The following is a 24,843-nucleotide window of genomic DNA, read 5'->3' on the forward strand; positions in this document are numbered from 1 at the left end:
GGAAAGAGAGTGAGTCGGGATGCGGACAGACTCTGGAAACGTTGCGCCAGGTCTGTGTCTCTATTGGCAAAATACACAGGTAGGTGGCTGGAAGAACACAGCAAGCCAGGCAGTATCAGGAGGTGGAGAAGTCAACGTTTCAGGTGTAACCCTTCTTCAGGATTGGGGATGGGTTTAGGGGGCGATGCAGGGGGATGGGTTTAGGGGGCGATGCAGATAAAGGGTGTGCTGGTTGGTGAAGTGGGGATAGATGTAGACAGGTAGAGGGTTCGACCTAGGCAAAATGGAGGACTGCAGATGCTGGAAACCAGAGGTTAGATCAGAGTCGTGCTGGAAAAGCACAACAGGTCAGGCAGCATCCGAGAAGCAGGAAAATCGACGTTTCGGGCAAAAGCCCTTCATCAGGAATTTCCCTCGAGTAGGGGACTCCAAAGCTAGAGGACATATGTTTGAGGTGAGAGGGGAATGATTTAAAAGAGACGTGAAGGACAACTTTTTCACATAGACAGTTGTGCATGCGTGGAACGAGCTGCCAGAGGAATTGGTGGAGGCTGGTACAATTATATTTAAAATGCATCTGGCTGGGTACATGAATTGGGACGGTTTGAAACTGTGTGGGTCACATGCTGGCAAACAGGACTAGATTAATTTTGGATATCTGGTCATCATGGACAAGTTGGGCCTCAGGGTCTGTTTCCATGCTGTATGGCTCTTAATCGTCTTTGATGAAAGCAGAAGTGTGGTTGTGAAGACTAGACTTTCAGAGCAGCTTTCGAAGATGTTTTGCCCTTACTGGGAGCAGAAGAATACAATGAAATCTTGCATTTGTGAGATAGCAATTGAGTAAAGGGAGTACATCTGCGATTTTGGCAAAAAATGGGAATTCATTGCACTATGGGGATGAAGCCCTACCTTATCCAGTTATTTCAGCTGGTGGATGAGACTCGGCAGTTCACGCAGGCAGTCAATCCAGTAATATTTTGTAAATTCCACTTTAGGAAATACAACCAGTCTGATTCAAGATTGGGATACAGACAGACTCAAACCTCACACCTTTAATGCATTGTCTAAGTTGAGATGACACCTTTTGTTATAAAACCTTAAGTTATCTCAAGAAAGTGTCTTACAGGAAGTTCTGGGATTTACATATTAATGATACCTGCAACCCATTCTGAAATATGAAAGGCTTAACAATCCAGGTTTGTTCAATATATCATTTCAGTGGCAGGACACTACTGTTTTTCTATAAATTCTATGCCTTATGATGTTATTCTCCACAACCACCTGATGAAGGAGCAGCACTCCAAATGCTGGTCATTCCAAATAAACCTGTTGGACGATAACCTGGGTGTGTGTTTTTTTTTAACTTTGTACAGGTTAGGGTGGATTGACCATGCTAAAGTGCTCACTGTGTCTAGGGAGGGGCAGGTTTGTGTGAATTGGCTGTGCTAAATTACACATCGTGTCCAGGAATGGATTGGTCATGCTAAATTACCTCTAGTGCCCAGGAATGTGCAGGTTAGGGTTAATTGGCCAGACTAACTTATCCAGAGTGAAGATCTAGACCCCTCTTAAGGAGCCTTTTGGTTCGAGATCAGTCTAAAGAATCAATGGAATGCGTCTGTACAAAGCAAGGTTATCAGTTTAATGAGGCATCTTGACACAATTCTGTCCAGCAACACAGCGGTTAAAGCTGTGTTCCATGGTGAAGTTGTGCAAGTACATTCAAAAATTACACATTATTTATTTAAGTTTTTTTAAGACACAGTACAGCCTTAATTACAAGAAAATACCAATCAAATATAATAAGGTGACATGATTTACAGCAGGCTAATCCAATGATATTTCCTGGGAAAGGAGTCTTAATTACGTAAATCATCATGCATGGTAGCAGCTCAAGGTTTGTTCGAATGGTCAATTAATGTGTCAGAGTTCATTTTAAGTAGACTCCATTGTCCTCTTATCTTTGGATTTTAGCTTAATTCTGCAAAACAGCAGGACAAGTTCAGAGTTCAATCATTATTCTCAGCGATTTTGTTGTATTGTTTTAAATTGAAAAGCCATTTTGTGGTTAGTAAAAATCTGCATATACTTGTTGCGTCTGACAATAACCTAAATTCAAATTTTAGATCTTCACCTGAAGCATCAGAATCTGAGGGGTGACCTCATAGACGTTTGTAAGAGGCATGGATATGGTGAATACCCAAGGTGTTTTCCCCAGGGTAGGGGAGTCCTACCCTGTTTGAGGTGAGAGGGGAATGATTTCAAAGGGATCTGAGGGGCAACTTCACGCAGAGAGTGATGCATGTATGGAACGAGCTGCCAGAGGGAGTGGTTGTGGCTGGTACAATTACAACATTTTAAAAAGCATCTGGATGGGAATATGAATAGGAAGGGTTCAGAGGGATATGGGCCATATGCAGACAAATGAGACTAGATTAGTTTTGGAAATCTGATCAGATGAATTGGACCAAAGGGTCTGTTTCTGTGCTGTATGACACTAATCATCTTTGGCGAAAGCAGAAGTGTGGTTGTGAAGACTGGACTTTCAGAGCAGCTTTCAAAGATGTTTTGTCCTTACTGGGAGCAGAAGAAGTTACAATGAAATCTTGCATTTGTGAGATAGCGACTAAGTGAGTGAGTACATCCCGGATTTTGGTGGAAAGTGGGAATTCATTGCACTGTGGGGATGAAGCCGTACCCTATCCAGTCATTGCTGCTGGTGGGTGAGACCAGACCTCCAGACTAAGGGGAGTAGATTTAGGACAGAGATGAGGAGGGGAAAGTGAGGACTACTGCTTTTCCTGGAGTGTAGTGAATCTATGGAATTCTCTTCATTAAGTATATTCAAAATGGGTTTTCGCATGGTTGGGGAATTAAGGGTATTTGGGGCAATGCTGCGAGGAGGAGCTGAGACGATGGATAGATCGGCCATGATCCCAATGAAGAATGGGGCAGGCTAGATGGGCAAAATGGCTGACTCCTGCTTTTATTACTGTGAAACTATTTCCCATAGCTAACCCACCTCATCTGCACATCACTGAGCACTGTGGGTAATTTAGCATAGCGAATCCACTCTAACCTGCACCTACCTGGACACCATGGGTAATTTAGCACAGCCAATCCAACCGAAATTACGCAACACTGAACACTGGGTAATTTAACATGGTCAATCCACCCTAACCTGGACAAAGTTAAACATCACAACACCAGATTATAGCCCAATGGGTTTATTTGGAAGTACTAGCTTTCGGAGCACTGCTCCATCATCAGGTGGTTGTGGAGTATAAGGTCATAAGGCAGAGAATTTATGGAAGAAGATTAAAGTGTCCTGCCACTGAAATGATATATTGAACAAACCTGGATTGTTACCTCTTTCATCTTTTACAGTGGGTTGCAACTATCATTCATATGTAAATCTCGATAACACAAGGTTTTATAACAAAAGGTAACAACATCTGGGCGGCATTGTGGCTCAGTGGTTCTTAATTCTGCCTCACAGCACTTGGGACCCAGGTTCAATTCCAGCCACTGGCCACAGTCTGTGTGGAGTTTGCACATTCTCCCCGTGTCTGCATGAGATTTCTCCAGGTGCTCTGGTTTCCTCCCACAATCCAAAAATATGCAGGTTAGGTGAATTGGCCATGCTTAAATTGCCCAGTGTGTTACATGCATTGGTCAGGGGTAAATATGGGGAATGGGGCCTGGTGGGTTACTGTTTGGAGGGTTGGTGTGGACCTGTTGGGCCTGTTTCCGTACTGTAGGGAATTGAATCCAATCTCAGCTCAGACAATGCGTTAAAAGTCAGAGTCTGTCTTTATCCCCACCTTGAATCTGACTAGTTCTGTTTCTAAAGTAGGAATTTATAAAATACAACGTTCTGACAGCTTGCAGATTGTGCATTTTTGAGCAAAATAGAATTTATCTGAAAATGTAATTCTGCAAATGCAAATTCACCCCCATGGACTTGTGTGTGCTTACAGCTAAAACGTTTATTTCCGTGCTGTGTATCTCTGTCTATTTGGTAACAGATGCTTTATTTCTGTTGGCATAAATATTGTTGTAAGTCATAGCTGGGTACTAATAGTTAGATATAAAGCAAAGAGAATTCCTCAAATAGGGCACTATCAGAATCCTGGGAGACCCCTATTTCTGGTTTACTTCCTATTGACAAACATTAAGCATGAGCACCTATTTATTTTTATTTTTTTGTTTCACTTTTCTTGTTTGATTCCCTGGTACGCTCTGTGTCTGGTCGGTTGTCAGGCTGGGAGATAGTGGATTGGGTTTCGATTGACTGAATGTTGTATTGTTCTGGAAGGTGTAAAGGGGTTGGGGGGGGAGTGTTGGGGAATCAAAACTTCAGCAGAGCTGAGAACAGATCAACATCTTACTCTGTGGGAACAGGGAGATCAACAGAGGACAGAGAAACCAGGACCTGAAATCCAACCTGACACCGGATTACTGTGATCAGTGTTTTGATTTGCAATGCCAACCCTCTACCTTCACCTAGCTTCCCGTTTGACTACCCCGTCGATATTCAAGATCCAATCCTTGTCATCCTGAAGCTATGTCTCTGTAAGGAGTCTCAGATCATAATTATCCTCTTCAATGTGTGCAGTCAATTCATTCACTTTTGTAACAGTGCAGCACACATGCAGACACACTGTTTTCGGTTTACATTTTTTATGATCTTTGCAATCCAGTTTTAATTGCTGGTACATTTACTCTCCTTGTCTCCATCATTCTGTGATGTTCATTTCCCACATCACTACATTGCTCACTGGCCTTGATTGGGATTGGCCATAGTGCCCAGGGATGTGCAGGTTAGGTATATTTGTCGGGGTAATGTAGAGCGGTAGGGGAATGGGTCTGGGTGGGTTCCCCTTCAGAGGGTCGGTGTGGACTCGTTGGGCCGAGTGGCCTGCTCCCACACTGTGGGGATTCTCTGAAGCGAAGGGATATTTGCAAACGGTGCAGGACAGCGCAGGCGCAGTGCGTGCGCCCGGCTTGGCCCCGCCCATCCGCTACTTTCATGACGTCACAACGCGGAAGTGACACCGAATGAATGAAAATCCCTCCGTCTGGGCTAATCCTGGGGCGGGAAAATCTGTTCACTTGTAGCAACGGGAGTGAATCCAGGGCGGGAGCAGACCCTGTCAACTCAGGTATGGGAGTTAGTTACCAGGTGAGGAGGACAGAGATTGGGAGGAGTAGATATCTTTTCTGTTTTCCTTTTCAAAATGCACCCGATTTCCACAAGTAAATGCAACAGGTATAAGTACAGCAAATGCAGCTTCAAGCCGGCTGTGCACCCTCTGTTCTTTCTCTGCCTTGGCTCCAGCACTTTTGGCTTCCTTTCCCTTCTCCACTCCCCCCCCCCCCCCCCCCCCCGCCGGGTGTTAATACCTCAATGTTTTTCCGGTTGTCTTTTGTGGCTTTGAAAACTTTCCCAATCGTCTGAGTACAGGATTTGGGAGATTATGTTGCAGCTGTACAGGACATTGGTTAGGCCACATTTGGAATATTGTGTGCAGTACTGGTCTCTCTGCTGTAGGAAGGATGTCATAGAGTCATGGATGTTGTGAAACTTGAAAGGGTTAAGAAAAGATTGGCAAGGATGTTGTCAGGGTTTGAGCTGATCAGGATGGGGCTGTTTTCCCTTGAGTACCAAAGGCTGAGGGGAGACCCTACAGATTTCTATAAAATCATGAGTGGCATGGACAGGATAAATAGACAAGGTGTTTCCCTGGAATGGGGGAGTCCAGAACTAGAGGGTAATAGGTTTAGGGTTGGGGGGAGATTTAAAAGGGCCCTAAGGGGCTACTCTTGTATTCAGAGGGCGGCGCATGTAAGGAATGAGCTGCCAGAGGAAGTGGTGGAGGCTGGTACAATTCCAGCATTTAAAAGGCATCTCGCTGGGTATATGAATAGAAAGGGTTTAGAGGGATATGGGCCAAGTGCTGTCAAATGGGACTAGTGATTGAGGATATCTGATCGGCATGGATGAGTTGGACCGAAGGGACTATTTCTGTGCTGTACATCTGGTAGACAATGGTCCTCAGAATTCTGTTCCCATTATGCTCACCCTTAACTCTATTGCACATGGTTGTGGTGACAGTATCACATTCTGAAATGAGAAAAGACCTATAAATGCACAAGGGAATAGTTCCGTTCTGGGTGTGTACATAGAGATGGGGATAGTTACTTAGGACGCATAAGGCCTGTTGTTCCCCAGCCGGTGGAACGCAAGCCATCTTTGTACATGGGCAGGAGGTATAAGGTTCCTTTTGTCTTACACGAGTGGGCGTGACAGGTCTCAAGTAGGCAGGTGATGTTATGTGGAACATGAACAATTGCACACCCATAGCCGGTTCCATTAAAGCAATTCTCATATGACCATGCAGTAGAGTGAAAAGATGTCAGCAAACAGGTAGCACGAGGCTCATATGGTGTTGGAAAGTGATACTGTATTTCTCTGCGGAGGGTCGGCAGTAGGGAGTCTGATGAATAGAATGGAATCGGGGACTGGCGACGGGGCAAGTAAGTCATCTCCCGATAGAGAGGAGTAACATACTATTGCCTCTGGGGTGAAGAGCGTTCTGTGGGCCTGTATAAATAAGTTGTTTGTGGATTGAGGAGTTTCGCCTATCAGGCTTCCCTTTTCTCGAGTCGGTCCGTCCTACAAAAAGTGATGGTGTTCCTGGGTGCCCTTAAAATATTTACCATAATAACGGGGTTGATCACTTTTATCCTCACTAGGCTTTCATCTGCAGGTAAAATCAAAAAGACATAACTCCCACTGATTTCTACTGTCCAGATGGACCATCTGGTCTTTCTGATGTAAGAGTCCATTGCAATAATCAATCTTCATTACGTTCCACACGTCAAAGGCGTCTGGTCCGGTGCACTGGATGACATCTCCTCGGCATAGGTGGTGGATAATCTCTGATCATTCCTAATCACATCGATGCTTAGTGGCTTTCCCCATCAGGATGTTGTACGTGATCAGAAAGGTGAGAAGATAGCGATCCCCCACATGTCCCTCCTCATAGTTCAAGTATCTGTAATAAGATTAACATTTGAACAACAGCAAGATTCAAAAACCCAACTGGACAGGGTCCACTCCCTTTGTTGGGATTCCAGGATTCTCTCCTCCTCTTCCCCCCTTTTGATTGGTGCGGTCAATCAATTTACAACGGTGCAGTTGGACCCAAGCTGAGCGCCCTGCGACTGTGACCACCATATGGGTGGGAAGTAAAACCTGGAAGGGGCCATTCCAAGGCTGAACTTTCAGAGCATGTTTTGCCCTGACTGGAAGCAGCTGAAAATGTGTTGTTGGAAAAGCGCAGCAGGTCAGGCAGCATCCAAGGAGCAGGAGAATTGACGTTTCGGGCATGAGCCCTTCTGCGCTTTTCCAGCAACACATTTTCAGCTCTGATCTCCAGCATCTGCAGTCCTCACTTTCTCCTGACTGGAAGCAGGAGAAGAGTTTGACTGAAGTGTGTCGGTGTTAATGCCTTGATGTCTCATTTTGCTCCCACCTTCCTGGGGTCGTTAACCATTTCGTGTCTGGTCCTTCCTCAAGAAGCTGCGTTGCAGGTTTACCCTGAATTGACACTTTTTTTTTGCTTCCCAAAATCAGACCTGCTCACTCTCAGCAGGATCCCAGTGTTGTGAAAGATATTAACTTTCAGGTGGAGGTATCCAAAATTCAGAGAGATGTCAGTCTTGATGTTTTTGCTTTTTCTGCCCCTGTAAGATCCTGAATCAGCACCTTCAGGGGAATTAGTTAGAGCAGAGGGAGAGAGAGAGTGGGATGGTGCTTTCAATTTTGTGGAATAACAAAAGAATATTCCACAGAAAGTAGAATTGCTTTTTCTGAATTTCTACCCTGCACTGATGATCCCTTTTGTAATCCCTTTTTGCAGAGTATTTGAAAATCTGAAGACTGAAGTTTCAAAATCAACAAATGAAGGGCTTACGCTCGAAACATTGACGCTCCTGCTCCTCGGATGCTGCCTGACCTCCTCTGCTTTTCGACTGACTGTCCAGCGTCTGCAGTCCTCACTTTGATGTCAATGTCTGACAGTCACTCAATCCATCGGGACCGCAACGATTTTTGACTGTGATTTCTGTGAGAGGGATCAACGCTTTTTGGTTCCTGTTTGAGGACGTTTTCAGCATCAGTGGGACTGGACGAGAGACCCCACTGTTGCCGCGCACTGTGTGTGGAGCCTGAAACTGTTATACGGCCTGGAAAGGGGATTTCACGGCACGGAGGGGCTCTACACGTGTTTGTGTGCAGCTGAAGCTGTGGCCATGGAGAAACCTGAGGAATCCCACCCCATGGAGAAACCGTGGAAGTGTGGTGACTGTGGGAAAGGCTTCCATGTCCCGTCTGCCCTGGAGACTCATCGGCGCAGTCACACTGGGGTCAGGCCATTCTCCTGCACCGACTGCGGGAAGGCCTTCAGACATTCCTCCCACCTGTTGGCCCACCAGTAGGATCACACTGGGGAAAGGCCCTTCAGCTGCCCAGAGTGTGGGAAGGGCTTCAGGTATTCCTCCACCCTGCTGAGCCACCAGCATGTCCACACAGGAGAGAGGCCCTTCAGCTGCCCAGAGTGCGGGAAGGCCTTTACCGACGTCTCCGCCCTGCTGAGGCACCAGCGGATCCACACAGGGGAGAGGCCCTTCAGCTGTCCCGAGTGTGGGAAGGCCTTCACCGATGTCTCCTCCCTGATGAGGCACCAGCGGATCCACACAGGGGAAAGGCCCTTCAGCTGCCCTGAGTGTGGGAAGGCCTTCAGTTATTCCTCCACCCTGCGGAGCCACCGGCGCGTCCACACGGGGGAGAGGCCCTTCAGCTGCCCTGAATGCGGGAAGGCCTATACCGACGTCTCCTCCCTGATGAGGCACCAGCGGGCGCACACAGGGGAGAGGCCCTTCAGCTGCCCCGAGTGTGGGAAGGCCTTTACCGACATCGCCTCCCTGATGAGGCACCAGCGGATCCACACTGAGGAGAGGCCCTTTGCCTGCTCTGTGCCGGAAGGCATTCAGCAATTCCTCCACTCTGCTGATCCACCAGCGTCTCCACACGGGGGAGAGGCCGTTCACCTGCTCTCAGTGCGGGAAGGGCTTCACCTGCTCCTCCAACCTGCGGAGTCACCAGCGGATCCACACAGGGGAGAGACCCTTCAGCTGCCCCGAGTGTGGCAAGGCCTTTAGTGATTCCTCCAACCTGGTGACCCACCAGCGGATCCACACCGGGGAGAGGCCGTTCACTTGCTCTCAGTGCGGCAAGGGCTTCACCCGCTCCTCCCACCTGCGGAGCCACCAGCGAGTTCACGTGCCATCGCAGGGGGATTGAAGGAGTTACGGCTGAGTGCCATTATCGATTGGACTATCAACCCAGTTCCAGGGACTTCGGGTTTGAATCCCCCCCCGACAGATGGCAGAATTGGTATTCGGTCAGAAATGTGGAGTTGGGAATCTAACGATGAGACCGTTTCAGGGAGGGGGTGGTGCGGGGGAGAAAGCCCCCATCTGATTCACACTCTCCCTTGTTAGGGAAGGGAACCGCCATTGTGGGAAAGGATTCACTCAGTCGTTCCAGCTGCACCCTTTACCCGGTCTGGCCTACACGTGACTCCAGACCCACAGCAGTCTGGTTGACTCTACACTGCCCCTTCCTGGCAAAGGAGCGGGGAGAAACTTACTTGGAGACAAGGTATGGGTTGAAATTGCTGAGTTAGGCAATACTTCCTCCAGGTTACGGCTTTACCAAGGATCCAATTACAAAGGGACAACTTGCTGCTGGCCAATAGTAAAGACAGTGAGGGGGGGGGGGTCGGACAAGGGGAGGTGTGGTGTGTGCACTTTGACCTTGAGCTGGTCAAAAACAACTACTTTTTTCTCTGCCTTTTTGCTGGGGGGATCTGAAGCTGTAACAAAGTTGGGTTGCAATAAAGTTGACCTGAACTTACCACCGGGCTCAGACTCTCATTGAAAGCTTTGAGCTCCAAGAAGTTTTTGTTTTAAAACTGCTCATTTCTTTCAGCCTCCTGCACTAAGTTTAGAACAAAGAACATAGAACAATCCAGCACAGAACAGGCCCTTCGGCCCTCGATGTTGCGTCGACCTGTGAACTATTCTCGTCCCCCTACACTATCCCAAAATCATCCATGCACTTATGTAAGGATTGTTTAAATCTCCCTAATGTGGCTGAGTTGACTACCTTAGCAGGTAGGGCATTCCGCTCCCTTACCACTCTGTGTAAAGAACTTGTCTCTGACATCTGTCTTAAAGCTATCCCCCCTCAATTTGTAGTTATGCCTCCTCGTACACGTTGACGTGATCATCCTAGGAAAACGTCTTTCTCTGTCTACCCTATCTAATCCTCTGATCATCTTGTATGTCTCTATCAAATCCCCCCTTAGCCGCCGCCTTTCCAATGAGAAAAGGCCCAAGTCTCTCAGCCTTTCCTCATACCACCTTCCCTCCAGACCAGGCAACATCCTGGTAAATCTCCTCTGCACCGTATCCAATGCTTCCCACATCCTTCCTGAAATATGGGGACCAGAACTATACACAATATTCCAAGTGTGGCCGCACCAGCGTTTTGTATAGTTGCAGCATGATATTGCGGTTCCGGAACTCAATCCCTCTACCAATGAAACCTAACACACCGTATGCCTTCTTCACAGCACTATCCACCTGGGTGGCAACTTTCAGGGATCTACGCACATGGACTCCAAGATCCCTCTGCACATCCACACTACCAAGAATCTTTACATTGACCAAGTACTCTGCCATCCTGTTATTCTTCCCAAAGTGCATCACCTCGCATTTAGCTGCATTGAACTCCATTTGCCACCTCTCGGCCTAATTCTGCAGTTTATCCAAATTTCCCCCTGCAACCTGTAACATTCTTCCAAACTGTCCAGTACTCCACCGACTTTAGTGTCGTCTGCAAATTTACTAATCCATCCACCTATGCCTGTGTCTAAGTCAGTTATAAAAATGACAAACAGCAGTGGTCCCGAAACTAGTCATCGGACTCCAGACTGAATATTTTCCATCAACCACCACTCGCTGCCTTCTTCCAGTTTCTAATCCAAACTGCTAAATCACCCTCAATTCAATGCCTCTGCATTTTCTCCATCAGCCTACCATGTGGAACCTTATCAAAGGCTTTACTGAAGTCCAAGTATACCACATCAACTGCCCTACCCTCATCTACATGCTTGGTCACCTTCTCAAAGAACTCAATGAGATTTGTGAGACGTGACCTGCCCTCCACGAAACCATGTTGACTATCTGAAATCAAATTGTTGCTTACTAGATGATTTTAAATCTTCTCTTATAATCCTTTCCAAAATCTTTTCTACAATAGATGTAAGGCTCACTGGTCTATAATTACCTGGGTCATCTCTGCTGCCCTACTTGAACAAGGGCACAATATTTGCAATTCTCCAGTCCTCGGGTACTAAACCCGTAGACAATAACGACTCAAATATCAAAGCCAAAGGCTCTGCTATCTCCTCCCTAGCTTCCCAGAGAATCCTCGGATAAATCCCATCCAGCCCAGGGGACTTGTCTACTTTCACTCCTTCTCAAATTGATAACACCTGTGTGTAACTAACCTCGATCCTTTATAGTCTAATATCTCGTACCTCATTCTTTTCCTGAGTGAACACCGATACAGGGTCCATGCTCAACTTCTCACTTCTGTCTTTGACTGGCCCTATTCCTACCCTAATCATCCTTTTATTCCTCACATATCTATAGAAAGCTTGAGCGATTTCCTGTATTCTATTTGCTAAAGGCTGCTCCTGTCCTCTCTTTGCTCTTCTTAACTCTCTCTTTAAATCCTTCCTACGTGATTCCTGTCCTCATCTGTTCCATCTTGCTTTATCAACACATAAGCCTCATGGAACAGCATCATAAGACACAGAACTTATATCAAAACATCAGTGTCATGCAACTGATAGAATATATTGAACAAACTTAGATAGTCTTCATCTCTTAGAATGGGTGTGGGCTTTGGTTCATTAATATGTAACACTTTTCGAGTACTCAGTACAGTTCTGTTGGCCCTGTAATAGGAAGAATACTATTAGAGAGGGTTAAATAAAGATTTACCAGGATGTTGTAAGGACTGGAGGGTTTGAGGTTATAAGGAGAGGCTGGGACTTTATTCACTGGAGCACAGGAAGTTGGGGGGGGGGGTGACCTCATTGAGATTGATAAAATCATGAGGATTGGAGGTAAGGTGAATAACAAAGGGCTCTTGCTTAGCGTCGGCGAGCTCAAAACTAGGGGGCATTTTTTTTAATGTGAGGAGAGAGATTTAAAAGGAACCGGAGGGGCAACATTTTGAAAGAGGGTGATTTCCACGTGGAATTAACTTGCTGAGGATGTGGTAGATGCAGGTACAGTGACAACATTGAAACAGCATTTGGATGGGTACATGAATGGAAAGGTTAGAGGGATATGGGCCAAATGCAGGCAAGTGGGACTGGTTTAGTTTGGAATCCTGGTCGGCATGGACGAATTGGACCGAAGTGTCTGTTTCTGTGCTGGAAACCTTTATTGAAACCGGTAGAATTCTGAAAGGGGCTTGACAGGATAGATGCAGATAAAATGCTCCTTTGGTGGGGAGGGTCATCGAATTCCGACAATGTGGAAGCGGGCCATTCAGCCCATCGATTCCTCTCTGGCCCTCTGAACAGTATCCCACCCATACTCAACCCCTTACTGCGTATTTCCCATGGCCAAGCCACCCTAACCTGTACATCCCTGGTCACTATGGGTAACTTAGCACGGCCAATTCTCCCTAACCTACACCCGAATCTATAACTTACCTTCTCAAGATTGTAATTTAAATGCAGAGCTTTTCTAAGAAAAATGTCAGTCTGACTCAACATTGGGACACAGACAGAATGCACACCTATTGTCTCTACTGATAAATAGGGCAACGTCTCTTCGAAATGTAGATTCATTTAGATATAACTGCGTCACTTTACATATGAAGATATCCCTTTGAATGTGGCACATCCCTTTGAAATGTAATCTTGTCCATTTAAACCTCTTTATTTGCAGAAATACCCGTTAAAATGTCCACATCCCTTTTAAAATGCAGATTGCTCACTTTAGATATGACGCCGTTCCGTTAGATGTCGGAATATCTGTTTAAATTGAGCCGTGAGCTTTCCCAATGTAGACAGGGCTCCTGGAAACGTGGCAGTGTCCCCCCTGCAGCTGCAGAGCGAGACAGGAGAGTTTGTTTTTGTGAATGAGCAGTTGTAGCGCGAGGTGGCTGTTGCTTGGTGACGGTGAGGCTCCCCCGGCCCCGCCCATCCCCCCGTGCAGACGTCACGCGGGGGCGAAGGCGGTTGGGAGGAGAAGTCGCTCGAGCGGGGAAGCGGCGGGAGGGCGGCCGTTAGGAAAATGGCGCCGTGTGGCCCGGGGCAGACACCCGTCACTGGGCACCGCCGCCTTCCTGGCGCAGCTGCTGTGTCACGGCCACACCGGCCGGCTGTACAGCAGGCAGGAGCCGGTGAGCATTCTGGAGGCGGATGGGGTTAAGGGCCTGTTTGGGAACTCGTCGGCCGCCTGGGTGGTGGAGTTCTACTGGTCGTGGGGCGGCCCCTGTGTCAACTATGGGGCCACCTGGAAGGTACTGGGCCCGGGAGGTGAAAGGTGAGGCAGGTTGTGGGGGGACGGAGGGGAAGGAATGTGGGGCCTGTCCTGTCATAGTGACATTTTACACTCACTTTCCATCTGCTTTTACTGGCGCTTGTGCTGTTTCCCCCTCACTGTTTGTTTTAATCCTTGTGCTGTTTCCCCCTCACTGTTTGTTTAATCCTTGTGCTGTTTGCCCTTTGCTGAGGGTAGTGTGTAAATACTAGTGAAGGAGATTATGCACCAGCATGTATATGTTCCTCAGGCATTGAAGGGGCAGGATCTGTTGAGAATGGTTGGTCAAGTGTGTGGTGTACTAAACCTTGTTAATATGGTATAGTTATGATTTGGAGATGCCAGTGTTGGATAGGGATGTACAAAGTTAAAATTCACACCACACCAGGTTATAGTCCAACAGGTTTAATCAGCTGATGAAGTAGCATCGCTCCGAAAGCTAGTGTGCTTCCAATTAAACCTGTTGGACTATAACCTGGTGTTGTGTGATTTTTAACTGGGTATAGTTTGTTACTTGGAAAATATACTTTTTATTATTTAGAGTCATAGAGATGTAAAGCATGGAAACATACCCATTTGGTGCAACCTGTCCATGCCAGCCAAATATCATAAATTAATCTCGTCACATTTGTCAGCACTTGGCTCATATCCCTCTAAATCCTTTCTATTCATATACCCATCCAGATGCCTTTTAAATGCTGTAATTATACCGGCTTCCACTACTTCCTCTGGCAGTTCATTCCATACAAGCACCACCCTCTGCATGGAAACGTTGCCCCTTCGGTACCTTTTATATCTTTCTGCTCTCACCCTAAACCTATGCCCTCTAGTTGTGAACTTCACCCCAACACTGAGGAAAAGACATAAAAACATTGAGCAGCCAGACAAATGCAAAAGCAATAAAATATCGAGACACATAGTGTAAAACAAATTATGGCTCTAATCCTTTTTGTTCTCTGAGGCATATGGCCACTTAAAATCTGTCAATAACATCAGCATTGCTACAGAGCATATTGTGTACACTCCTCAGTGTCAACAAGCAGGGCACATGTTTGCCGGAGTCACCAAAACATTGGGCATGTTCCTCGCTGTCGGCAGAAAAGGGGCGAGACCTACTTTTGATGGGCGAATAAGGAGCACTGGAGGACCAGAAGGAGACTTGTCCTCATGCCAATTGGAGCTCCCCTATTGTCTGAATGCGGAAGGTGGACCATGAGCTTCTTAAGGTCCTGCTCCTCCTCTCACACTGAATGAAGATTGAGCTTCACCTCAGACTGCAACTTCCTTCCTCTGTCCAACATCTGTGAGTACAGCACTCTCTTTTCTCACCCCCTTTTCCATTTACGTTTCATTCTGGGGTTCAATTGTTGACTTGGAGCAACTGAAAGGAATGGGAATGAATCCAGCGAGGGGATAGAGTCTAGAAAAGTTAGTCCATGCCTGTGTCTCAATTGGCAAAACAGACAGGCAGGAGTCTGGAAGAATGCAGCAAGCCAGGCAGTATCAGGAGGTGGAAAAGTCGACGTTTCAGGTGTAACCCTTGTTCAGGACTGGGGGTGAGTATAGGGAGAGCTGCAGAACAAGGGTATGCTGAGGGCAGGGTGATGAAGTGGGGACAGGTGTAGATAGGTAGAGGGTACGACCTGGTTGGTGAATGCGAGGAAGGAACCTAGTTGGTGGCAGGGGGGTGGAGGGGCAAGGGCTCGGAAGGGAGTTTGGGATGGGAAGGGAGGTTATTTGAATTTGGAGAACTCACTGCTGAGTCCTTCGGGCTGTGGACTGCTCAGGTGGAAGATGAGATGTTGTTCCTCCAATTTGCGCTTTGGTTTGTTGTGGCAATGGATGGGGCCAAAAATGGTCATGTCAGAAAGGGAATGCGAAGGGGAATGAAAATGGGTGGTGACTGGGAGGTCCGGTCGGCCTCTGCAGACCTGGCTGCGATGCTCGGCGAACCGTTCCCCAAGTTTACGCTCGTGCTCCCTGACGTAGAGAAGGCCACAGTTGGCAAATACAGTACCCCAATGTAAAGTTACAGCCTTTGCTGTGAAAAAAAGTAGAAAGGTATATTGTTTAAATGGTGATATATTGGGATGTGGAGAAAGTGAGGACTGGGGATGCTGGAGATTAGAGTCAAAAAGTGTGGTGCTGGAAAAGCACAGTAGGTCAAGCAGCATCGGAGCAGTAGGACAGTCGAGGTTTTGGGCGCAAGCCCTTCATCAAGAATGATGCGTGGATGTTCAGAGGGGCATCAGTGTCCATCTGTGCCAGTTGTCAGACAGGTGCAGCAGGCAATGAGCAAGGCAAGTGGTGTATTAGCAAGAGGAATTGAGTTCAGAAGCGGGGATGTCTTCCTGCAGTTAGGGGGTCATTGAATATACGAGGAGAAAGTGAGGTCTGCCAATGCTGGAGATCAGAGCTGAAAATGTGTTGCTGGAACAGCGCAGCAGGTCAGGCAGCATCCAGGGAACAGGAGAATCGACGTTTGATTCCTAAAGAAGGGCTTATGCCCGAAACGTCGATTCTCCTGTTCCCTGCATGCTGCCTGACCTGCTGTGCTGTTCCAGCAACACATTTTCAGGTCATTGAATATATTCAAGGCTGAGTTCATCTGATGTTTATGTGGATGTTTATGGGGAAGGCAAGAAAATGGTCTTGAGACAAGTACAGAACCGAGTTACAGAACTATACAGCACAGAAACAGACCCTTCAGTCCAACTAGTCCATGCTGACTATGTTCACCAGCTAAACCAGTCCCACATGCAGTGTTTTGGCCCATACCCTTCTGAACATTTCCTAATCATGTAATTATCCAAATGTCTTTTAAACCTTGTAACTGTACCTGCATCCACCACTTCCTCTGGACATTTAGTCCACACGTGAACTGAATATAAAAAAAATTGTGCCCTTCAAGTCTTTTTAAAATCTCTTTCTCCTCTCATATTCAAAATTTGCTCCCTCATCTTGAAACCCCCAGCCTAGGGGAAGGACACCTATCATTCACCTCATCTCTCCCCTCATGATTTTATAAACCTTGATAAGGTCACATCTCCACCTCCTATGCTCCAGTGAAAAAGTCCCAGCCCATCCACCTAGATACAGGTAGATCCATATCCAGTCATGATCGGTTCAATGCTGGTCCCAATTCTCTCTCACGGTGTCCAGGACAGCAAGAGACCACAAGACATAGGAGCAGAAATTAGACCACCAGGTCTGCTCATACCATTCAATCATAGCTGATCAGTTTCTCAATCCCATTCTTCCACTTTCAACAAAGTGAAAACAGACGGAGAGAGTGTGGGATGGAGATTTTCCACTTCTAGGTAATAATAGAGGAAAGAGAGTTCACTATAAATTAGAATTTTTGGGATCGGCTGATGAGCCGAGGAGTGTCAGTTGGAGTTTAATTTAGAGAAGTCTGAGGTTTGCATTTTGGTCAAGCAATCCAGGCAGGACTGATGCAGTTAGGGGAATGTTGCAGAATAAAGAGACCTTGGAGTGCAGGTTCATAGTTCCTTGAAAGTGGAGTCTCAGGTAGATAGAATAATGAAGAAGGCGTTTAGTTTGCTTTCCTTCATTGCTCAGAGCATTCAGTATAGGAGTTGGGAGGTCATGTAATACACCCTTCCCCCTCAAATGTGTGGTATCTAACTGCTTCATTGTTTCTAGTGAATACAGCCCACACCTCCCGCTACTGCCATAACATGAAAGCACTAGCTTTTCGAGTTCTGCTCTTTTGTCAGGTGGTTGTGGAGAATAAGATCATGATCACACAATTTATAGCCAAAGGAGTCCAGTGTCATGGAGATGTGATACATTAAACAATTTAGATTAAATCTTCCATCTTTTAGAATGGGGTTCTGTTCTTTGGTATGTTAATCCCAGAACCTGTTTTCAGTAACTTTCTCAAGAACGTAATTTAAATGCAGAGCTTTTCTATCCAAAATGTCAGGCTGACTCGACATTGGGACCCAGACAGAATTCACACCTATTGAAGGTTAGGCTGGGACTTTTTTCACTGGAGCACAGGAGGTTGAAAGGTGAAGGTGTCGGGTGCCTCATTAGCAAGTTTGCAGATGACATTCAGATTGATGGAATATCAGATAGTGAAGGGGACTGTCAGATGATACTGCAGAATATAGATTGGAGAGTTGGGAAGAGAAATGGAGTTTAATCCAGACAAATGCGAGGTGATGCATTTTGGAAGGTGCAATTCGAGAGCAAACTATACATTAAATGGGAAGGTCCTGGGGGAAATTGATGTACAGAGAGATCTGGGTGTTCAGATCTATTGTTCTCTGAAGATGGCAATGCCTGTCAGTAGAGTGGTTGAGGCAGCATACAACATGCTTTCCATCATCGGACGGAGTATTGAGTACAAGAGCTGGCAGGTCATGTTAAAGTTATATAAGATTTTGGTTCGGCCACATTTGGAATACTGCTGTACAATTCCGGTCGCCAGATTTCCCAAAGGATGTGGATGCTTTGGAGAGGGTGCAGAGGAGGTTCACCAGGATTTTGCCTGTTATGGAGAGCGCTAACTATGAGGAGAGGTTGAGTAGATTAGGAGTATTTTCATTGGAAATAAGGAGGTTGAGGAGGGGTCTTGATTGAGGCCTATAAAACCATGAGGCATGTAGACAGGGGTAGATAGGAAGAATTTTTTTTCCCCCATAGGGGAAGACTTAATTATAGGAGTCACGAGTTCAAAGTGAGAGGGGAAATGTTTGAGGGAGATCTACATGGAAAGTTCTTTATGCAGAGGGTGGTGGGTGCCTCAAATGCAGTGGAGGCAGTAGGGGTGGGATCGATAGCATCATTTAAGATGTATCTAGACAGATACATGAATCGGCAGGGAGCAAAGGGATACAGATCCTTAGAAAATAGACGGCAGGTTTAGATAGAGAATCTCGATCAGCATAGCCTTGGAGGGCTGAAGGGCCTGTTCCTGTGCTGTAAGGTTCTTTGTTCTCTTTATAGAGGTTTCCAAAACCATGAGGGGCATAGATAAGGTGAACGGCATGTCATTTCAAGATTAGGCTGCAAATTAAGGTGAGAGGAGAAAGATTTTAATAAGAGATGAGGAGCACCTTTTTTGTAAACAGAGTGGTTTGTGTGTGGAATAAATGCCCAGAGGAAATAGTGGATGCTGGTTGTGTAACAACGTTTAAAAGACATTTGGATAAGTACATGAATAGGAAAGGTTCAGGGGGATATGGTCCAAACACAGGTAGGTGGGACTAGTTTAGTTTGTGAATATAGTCAGCATGGACTAGTTGGGCTGAAGGGTCTGTTTCAGTGCTGTATGACCCTTTAACTGTTCTGTACTGGTCTTAAAATCATTTTACTTGCCTTCCCCCAGAAACATCCACTTCTTTCTTGTTCTAAAATCAGACGAACTCAGCCTTGAATATATTCAATGACCCCCTAACTGCAGAGACTTCTGAACTCATTTCCTCTTGCTGATTGCTTGCTGCACCCGTCTGACAACTGGCAGAGACTGGTGTGGAAGGATGCTGAGGCCACTTTTTACATCCACACATCATTCCTGAGGAAGGGCTCATGCCTGAAACGTTGATTCTCCTGCTTCTTGGATGCTGTCTGATCTGCTGTGCTTTTCCAGTGCCACACTTTTCAACTGTCACCTCCAGCATCTGCAGTCCTCACTTTCTCCACATCCCAATATGTCACCATTTAAACAACGCACCTCCTTTCAGCAGTTATTTGTTCGTAACTGAGACTATAACTTCACACTGTGGGACTGCATTTGCCATGTGTTTGCCAATTGAGATACAGACCTGGACCAACGTTTCCCGACTCTGTCCCCTCCCTGGATTCACTCACTTTCTTCAGTTGCTGCAAGTCAACAATTGGCTTCTCATTGGTCTATTTGAAGAAGGGTTTGCACCGTTTTTGCAGACAGCGAAGAGCATGAATGGCTTTTGCTGAACCAGCATGGAAACAGACCCTTCGGTCCAACCCGTCCATGCCGACCAGATATCCCATCCCAATCTAGTCCCGCCTGCCAGCATTTGGCCCATATCCCTCCAAACCCTTCCTATTCATGTACCCATCCAAATGCCTCTTAAATATTGCAACAGTGGCCTAACCAATGTCCTGTACAGCCGCCACATGACCTCCCAACCTCTGTACTCAATACTCTGACCAATAAAGGAAAGCATACCAAACACCACTTTTACTATTCTGTCTATCTGCGACGCCAGTTTCAAGGAGATATGAACCTGCACTCTGAGGTGTTTTCGTTCAGCAACACTCCCTAGGACCTTACCATTAAGTGTATAAGTCCTGCTAAGATTTGCTTTCCCAAAATGCAGTACCTCACATTTATCTGAATTAAACTCCATCTGCCACTTCTCAGCCCATTGGCCAATCTGGTCAAGATCCTGTTGTAATCTGAGGTAACCCTCTTCACTGTCCACTGCACCTCCAATTTTGGTGTCATCTGCAAACTTACTAACTGTACCTCTTATGCTCGCATCCAAATCATTAATGTAAATGACAAAAAGTAGAGGGCCCAGCACCGATCCTTCTGGCACTCCACTGGTCACAGGCCTCCAGTCTGAAAAACAACCCTCCATCACCACCCTCTGTCTTCTACCTTTCAGCCAGTTCTGTATCCAAATGGCTAGTTCTCCCTGTATTCCATGAGATCTAATCTTGCTAATCAGTCTCCCATGGGGAACCTTGTCGAACGCCTTACTGAAGTCTATATGTATCACATCTACCGCTCTGCCCTCCTCAATCCTCTTTACTTCCTCAAAAAACTCCAAATTTGAGACATGATTTCCCACACAAAAAGCCATGTTGACTATCCCTAATCAGTCCTTGCCTTTCCAAACACATGTACATCCTGTCCCTCAGGACTCCCTCCAACAACTTGCCCGCCACCGATGTCAGGCTCACTGGTCTATAGTTCCCTGGCTTGTCCTTACCACCCTTAAACAGTGGCACCACGTTAGCTAACCTCCAGTCTTCCGGCACCTCACCTGACATGCGCAGTGTGCTCTATGGAGATGCTGTTCCTGATGGATTTAAAGTGTCCAAATGCCACAATTTCTTCCCCTGTCACTCGACATAACCATGCACGCTGCTCGCTGTGTTTGATGTTCATCTTTCCTATAACCCTCATGATTTTATAAATCTCAGATGAGGTCACCCCTCAACCTCCTGTGCTCCAGTGAAGTGTCTCAGCCTCTCCTTACAACTCAAACCCTCCAGTCCTGGCAACATCCTGGTAAATCTTTACTGAACCCTTTCTAATAGAATTCTTCCTATTACAGGGCCACCAGAAGCGTTCTCAGTACTCTACAAGTGGCTTCACCAACATCCTGTACAACTTCAACATTATGTCCCAGCTGCTTTATTCAATGGTGTGAACAATTAAGGTAAGTGTGCTGAATGCCTTCTGAAGCTTCCTTCCAACCAGTGATGCAACTTTCAAAGAAGTATATATCTGAACCCCCCCGCCCCCCAGCATATCCCTCTGTACAAGTCCTGCCCTTCCTTATTTTGGCAAAATGCAACCCCTCACCTTTTATTTATACACATGTTCTCTCTCAGACATACACACATACACGCCCCCCCAACACACACACCCTTTCACAGGCTTCTCCTCCATCACACTCACTTTACCAAGCATGTGCACACATACTCTCTTACACACACTCTCATGCTGCACACATACATATAACAATGTGGTGCATTTGCAGAATTATATTTGCAGATATATTCAATTTTGCACAAAATGCAAGGTAGTCAATCCATGTAATATTTTACAAATTCCTAGTTTGGAAATAGAACCAGTCCGATTTAAGATTGGGATATTCTCACACCTTTCATGCATTGTCTGGACTGAGATGTCACCTGTTTTTTAAAAAGACCTTAAGTGATCTTGAGAATATGACTTAATAGTAGTACTGCGATGTACACATTAATGAACTAAAACCTGCAACCCATTCTAAAAGATGAAAGACTTAACAGCAATCTACGTTTGTCAATATATCATATCAGTTGCATGACACTGATCTTTTGCTCTTAACTCTGTGTCTTATGATCCTGTTCGACAGCTACCCGATGAAGGAGCAGCACTCTGAAAGCTAATGCTTCCAAATAAACCTGTTGGACTATAACCTGGTGTTGTGATTTTTAAACCTAGTCCCACCTAGTCCAACAGCAGCACCTCCACCTCGTTTCTAGTGAACACAGCCCATACTTCCCAGTGCTGCCAGTAAACTGCCGATGAAACGATGCACTCCTGAAAAAGTTTTAGTTTCTAACGAAACCAGCTACTCATTCACTGCTCCATCTAATACACAACATTGGAAACTTAGTGCAGAAGGCTGCAAGAAATGAGCAGCTTTAAAACAAAAACCGCTTGGAGCTTTCAATGAGAGCCTGAGCCCAGCAGTACGTTCTGGTTACCTTTTATTTTGTGTCGCAACATGGTTACAGCTTCAGATCCATCCCCCAGCAAAAAGGGCAGAGAAAGAGTAGCTGTTTTTTAGACAACTCCACAACAGGGGAAAGGATCAAAGGGCGGGGCAAGGCCAACAGCAGGCCCCCACACTACGCCTGCATTGCCTTGCACAGTTTACAAAAATCCCTTCCCCTTCAGAGACTCCCCACAGTGTGGGAGCAGACCAACTGGCCCAAAGACTACACACCGATCCTCCGAAAGGTAACCCACCCACACAATTCCCCTATTGCTCAACATTTACCCCTGACTAATGCACCTAACCTGCACATCCCTGGGCACTATCTGAACCTGGACAAAGTTAAAAATCTCACAATACCAGGCTAAGTCCGACAGTTTATTTGGAAACACGAGCTTCGGAGCACTGCTTCTTCATCAGGTGATTGTGGACAATAAGATCATATGGCACAGAATTTATAGGAAAACATTACAGTGCCCTGCCACTGAATGATATATTGAACAAACCTGGATTGTTAAGTCTTTCATATTTTAGAATAGGTTGCAGCAATCATTAATTAGATTACTTACAGTGTGGAAACAGGCCCTTCGGTCCAACAAGTCCACACCGCCCCGCCGAAGCGCAACCCACCCATACCCCCTACATTTACCCTTTACCTAACACTACGGGCAATTTAGCATGGCCAATTCACCTGACCTGCACATCTTTGGACTGTGGGAGGAAACCAGAGCACCCAGAGGAAACCCACACAGTCAGTCGCCTGAGGCGGGAATTGAACCCAGGTCTCTGGAGCTGTGAGGCAGCAGTGCTAACCACTGTGCCACCGTGCCGCCCACTAAACAAAAACAAACATTGCATAGGGCTTTCTGATAGGAAGGACACCAGAATTGCATGCAATATTCCAACTGTACAGCTGTAACATGACCTCCCAACTCCCAATACTCTGACCAATAAAGGAAAGCAAACCAAATGCCATCTGCACTATCCTATTGACCTGCGACTCCACTTTCATAGAGCTGTGAACCTGCACTCCAAGGTCTTTTTGTTCAGCAACACTCCCTCGGACCTTACCATTAAGTGTACAAGTCCTTCTAAGATTTGCTTTCCCAAAATGCAGCACCTCACATTTACCTAAATTAGATTCCACTTGCCACTTCTCAGCCCGTTGGCCCATCTGATCAAGATCCCATTGTAATCTGAGGTAACCTCCTTCGTTGTCCACTACACCTCCAATTTTGGTGTCATCAGCAAACTTACTTACTATACCACTTATGCTCACATCCAAAAGGTAGTGGGCCCATTATCTATTTTCAAAGTGGAATTTACAATATATTACATGTATTGACTGCCTGCAGATTGTGCAGTCTTTGAGCAAAGTAGAATGTATTTGCAAACATCATGCTACAAAGACAAACTCCCACCATGGATGATCTATCATGTGTGCATGGGATAGAGAAAAAGTCCATGTCCGTGCTGTATATCTCTGTCTATTTGATAACAGATGCTTTATTCCTGTTGGTGTAAATGTTGTTGTAATTCATAGCTGGGTACTAATAGATGTAAGGGTGACAGAATTCCTCAAGTAGGGCACTGTAAGATTCCTGAGAGACCCCTATTCCTGGTTTACTTCCTCATGAACAAACATTAAGCACGTGCGCCTATTTATGATTTTTGTTTCATTTTTTCTTGTTTGATTCCCTGCTATGACTGCACCTTGTATCAGGATGGTTGACAGGCTGGGAGATTGTGGGTTCGGTCTTGATTGAATATTTTATCGTTCCAGAAGTTATAAAAGGCGGGGTCAAAGCTTTAACAGAAATCCAGCAGAGCTGAGAACAGACTGACATCTTAGTCTGTGGGAACAGGAGGATCAACACAGGACAGAGAAATCGGGGCCTGAAATCTGAGCTGACACCAGACCACCGTGTGATCAGTGCTTTGATTAGCAGCATCCTTCTACATCAGTCAATGCCAGTTGTCAGACAGGTGCAGCAAGGCAAGTGGTATATTAGCAAGCTGAACTGAGATTAGAAGTGGGGATGTCTTCCTGCAGTTAGGGGGTCATTGAATATATTCAAGGCTGAGTTCATCTGATTTTTGAACAATAAAGTGTGGATTTCTTTGTGCGCAGGAGGTGTTTTTTTTTATTTTGAATAGTTTATGTGTTGGATGCAGGTACAGTATCCACGTTGAAGGTGGAAGGCAAGAAAATGGTTTTAAGACCACGACAGAACAGTTACGTTAGACAGCACAGAAACGGACCCTTCAGTCCAACTATTCCATGCTGCCTACGTTCTCAAACTAAACTGGTGCCACTTGCCAGTGTTTGGCCCATATCCCTCTGCACCGTGCCTCTTCATATACTTATCCAAATGTCTTTTAAACGTTGCATCTGAATGTGCATCCACCACTTCCTCTTTACATTCACTCCACACGTGAAACACTCTGTTTATAAACAAACTTTTCCTGATTCTGTCCACTCCGTGAGTTCATTCCCTTTCCTTTCGGTTGCTGCAAGTCGTAAATTGAAGCCCAGAATGAGAAACATGGAAAAGGAGTTGTGAAGAGAGTACCATACACTCAGATGGTTGTCAGAATAAGGAGGTTACAGTCTGGAGCAAACTCAATCTTCATTCAGAGAGAGCAGCAGCAGCTTCCGAAGCTCATGTTCCAACGTCTGCATTCAGAC

General features: G+C 46.1%; 1 protein-coding gene across 1 annotated transcript in view; it reads left to right on the forward strand.

Annotated features, from left to right (window-relative positions):
- Positions 1–210: 210 nt before the first annotated feature.
- The window catches only part of LOC148144297 (uncharacterized), a 44,651-nt gene continuing 20,018 nt past the window's right edge, over positions 211–24,843 (forward strand). The window contains exons 1-3 of the mRNA XM_087975316.1: positions 211–260; positions 13,378–13,707; positions 21,003–21,107. Of these exons, the coding sequence (XP_087831442.1) occupies positions 211–260; positions 13,378–13,707; positions 21,003–21,107 (485 nt within the window). The remainder of the gene's footprint in view (positions 261–13,377; positions 13,708–21,002; positions 21,108–24,843) is intronic.

This window comes from Chiloscyllium plagiosum, unplaced genomic scaffold (assembly GCF_037043375.1).
Source record: "Chiloscyllium plagiosum isolate Xiang-an unplaced genomic scaffold, Cpla_swu_hap1 HiC_scaffold_27, whole genome shotgun sequence".
NCBI lineage: Eukaryota > Metazoa > Chordata > Chondrichthyes > Orectolobiformes > Hemiscylliidae > Chiloscyllium > Chiloscyllium plagiosum.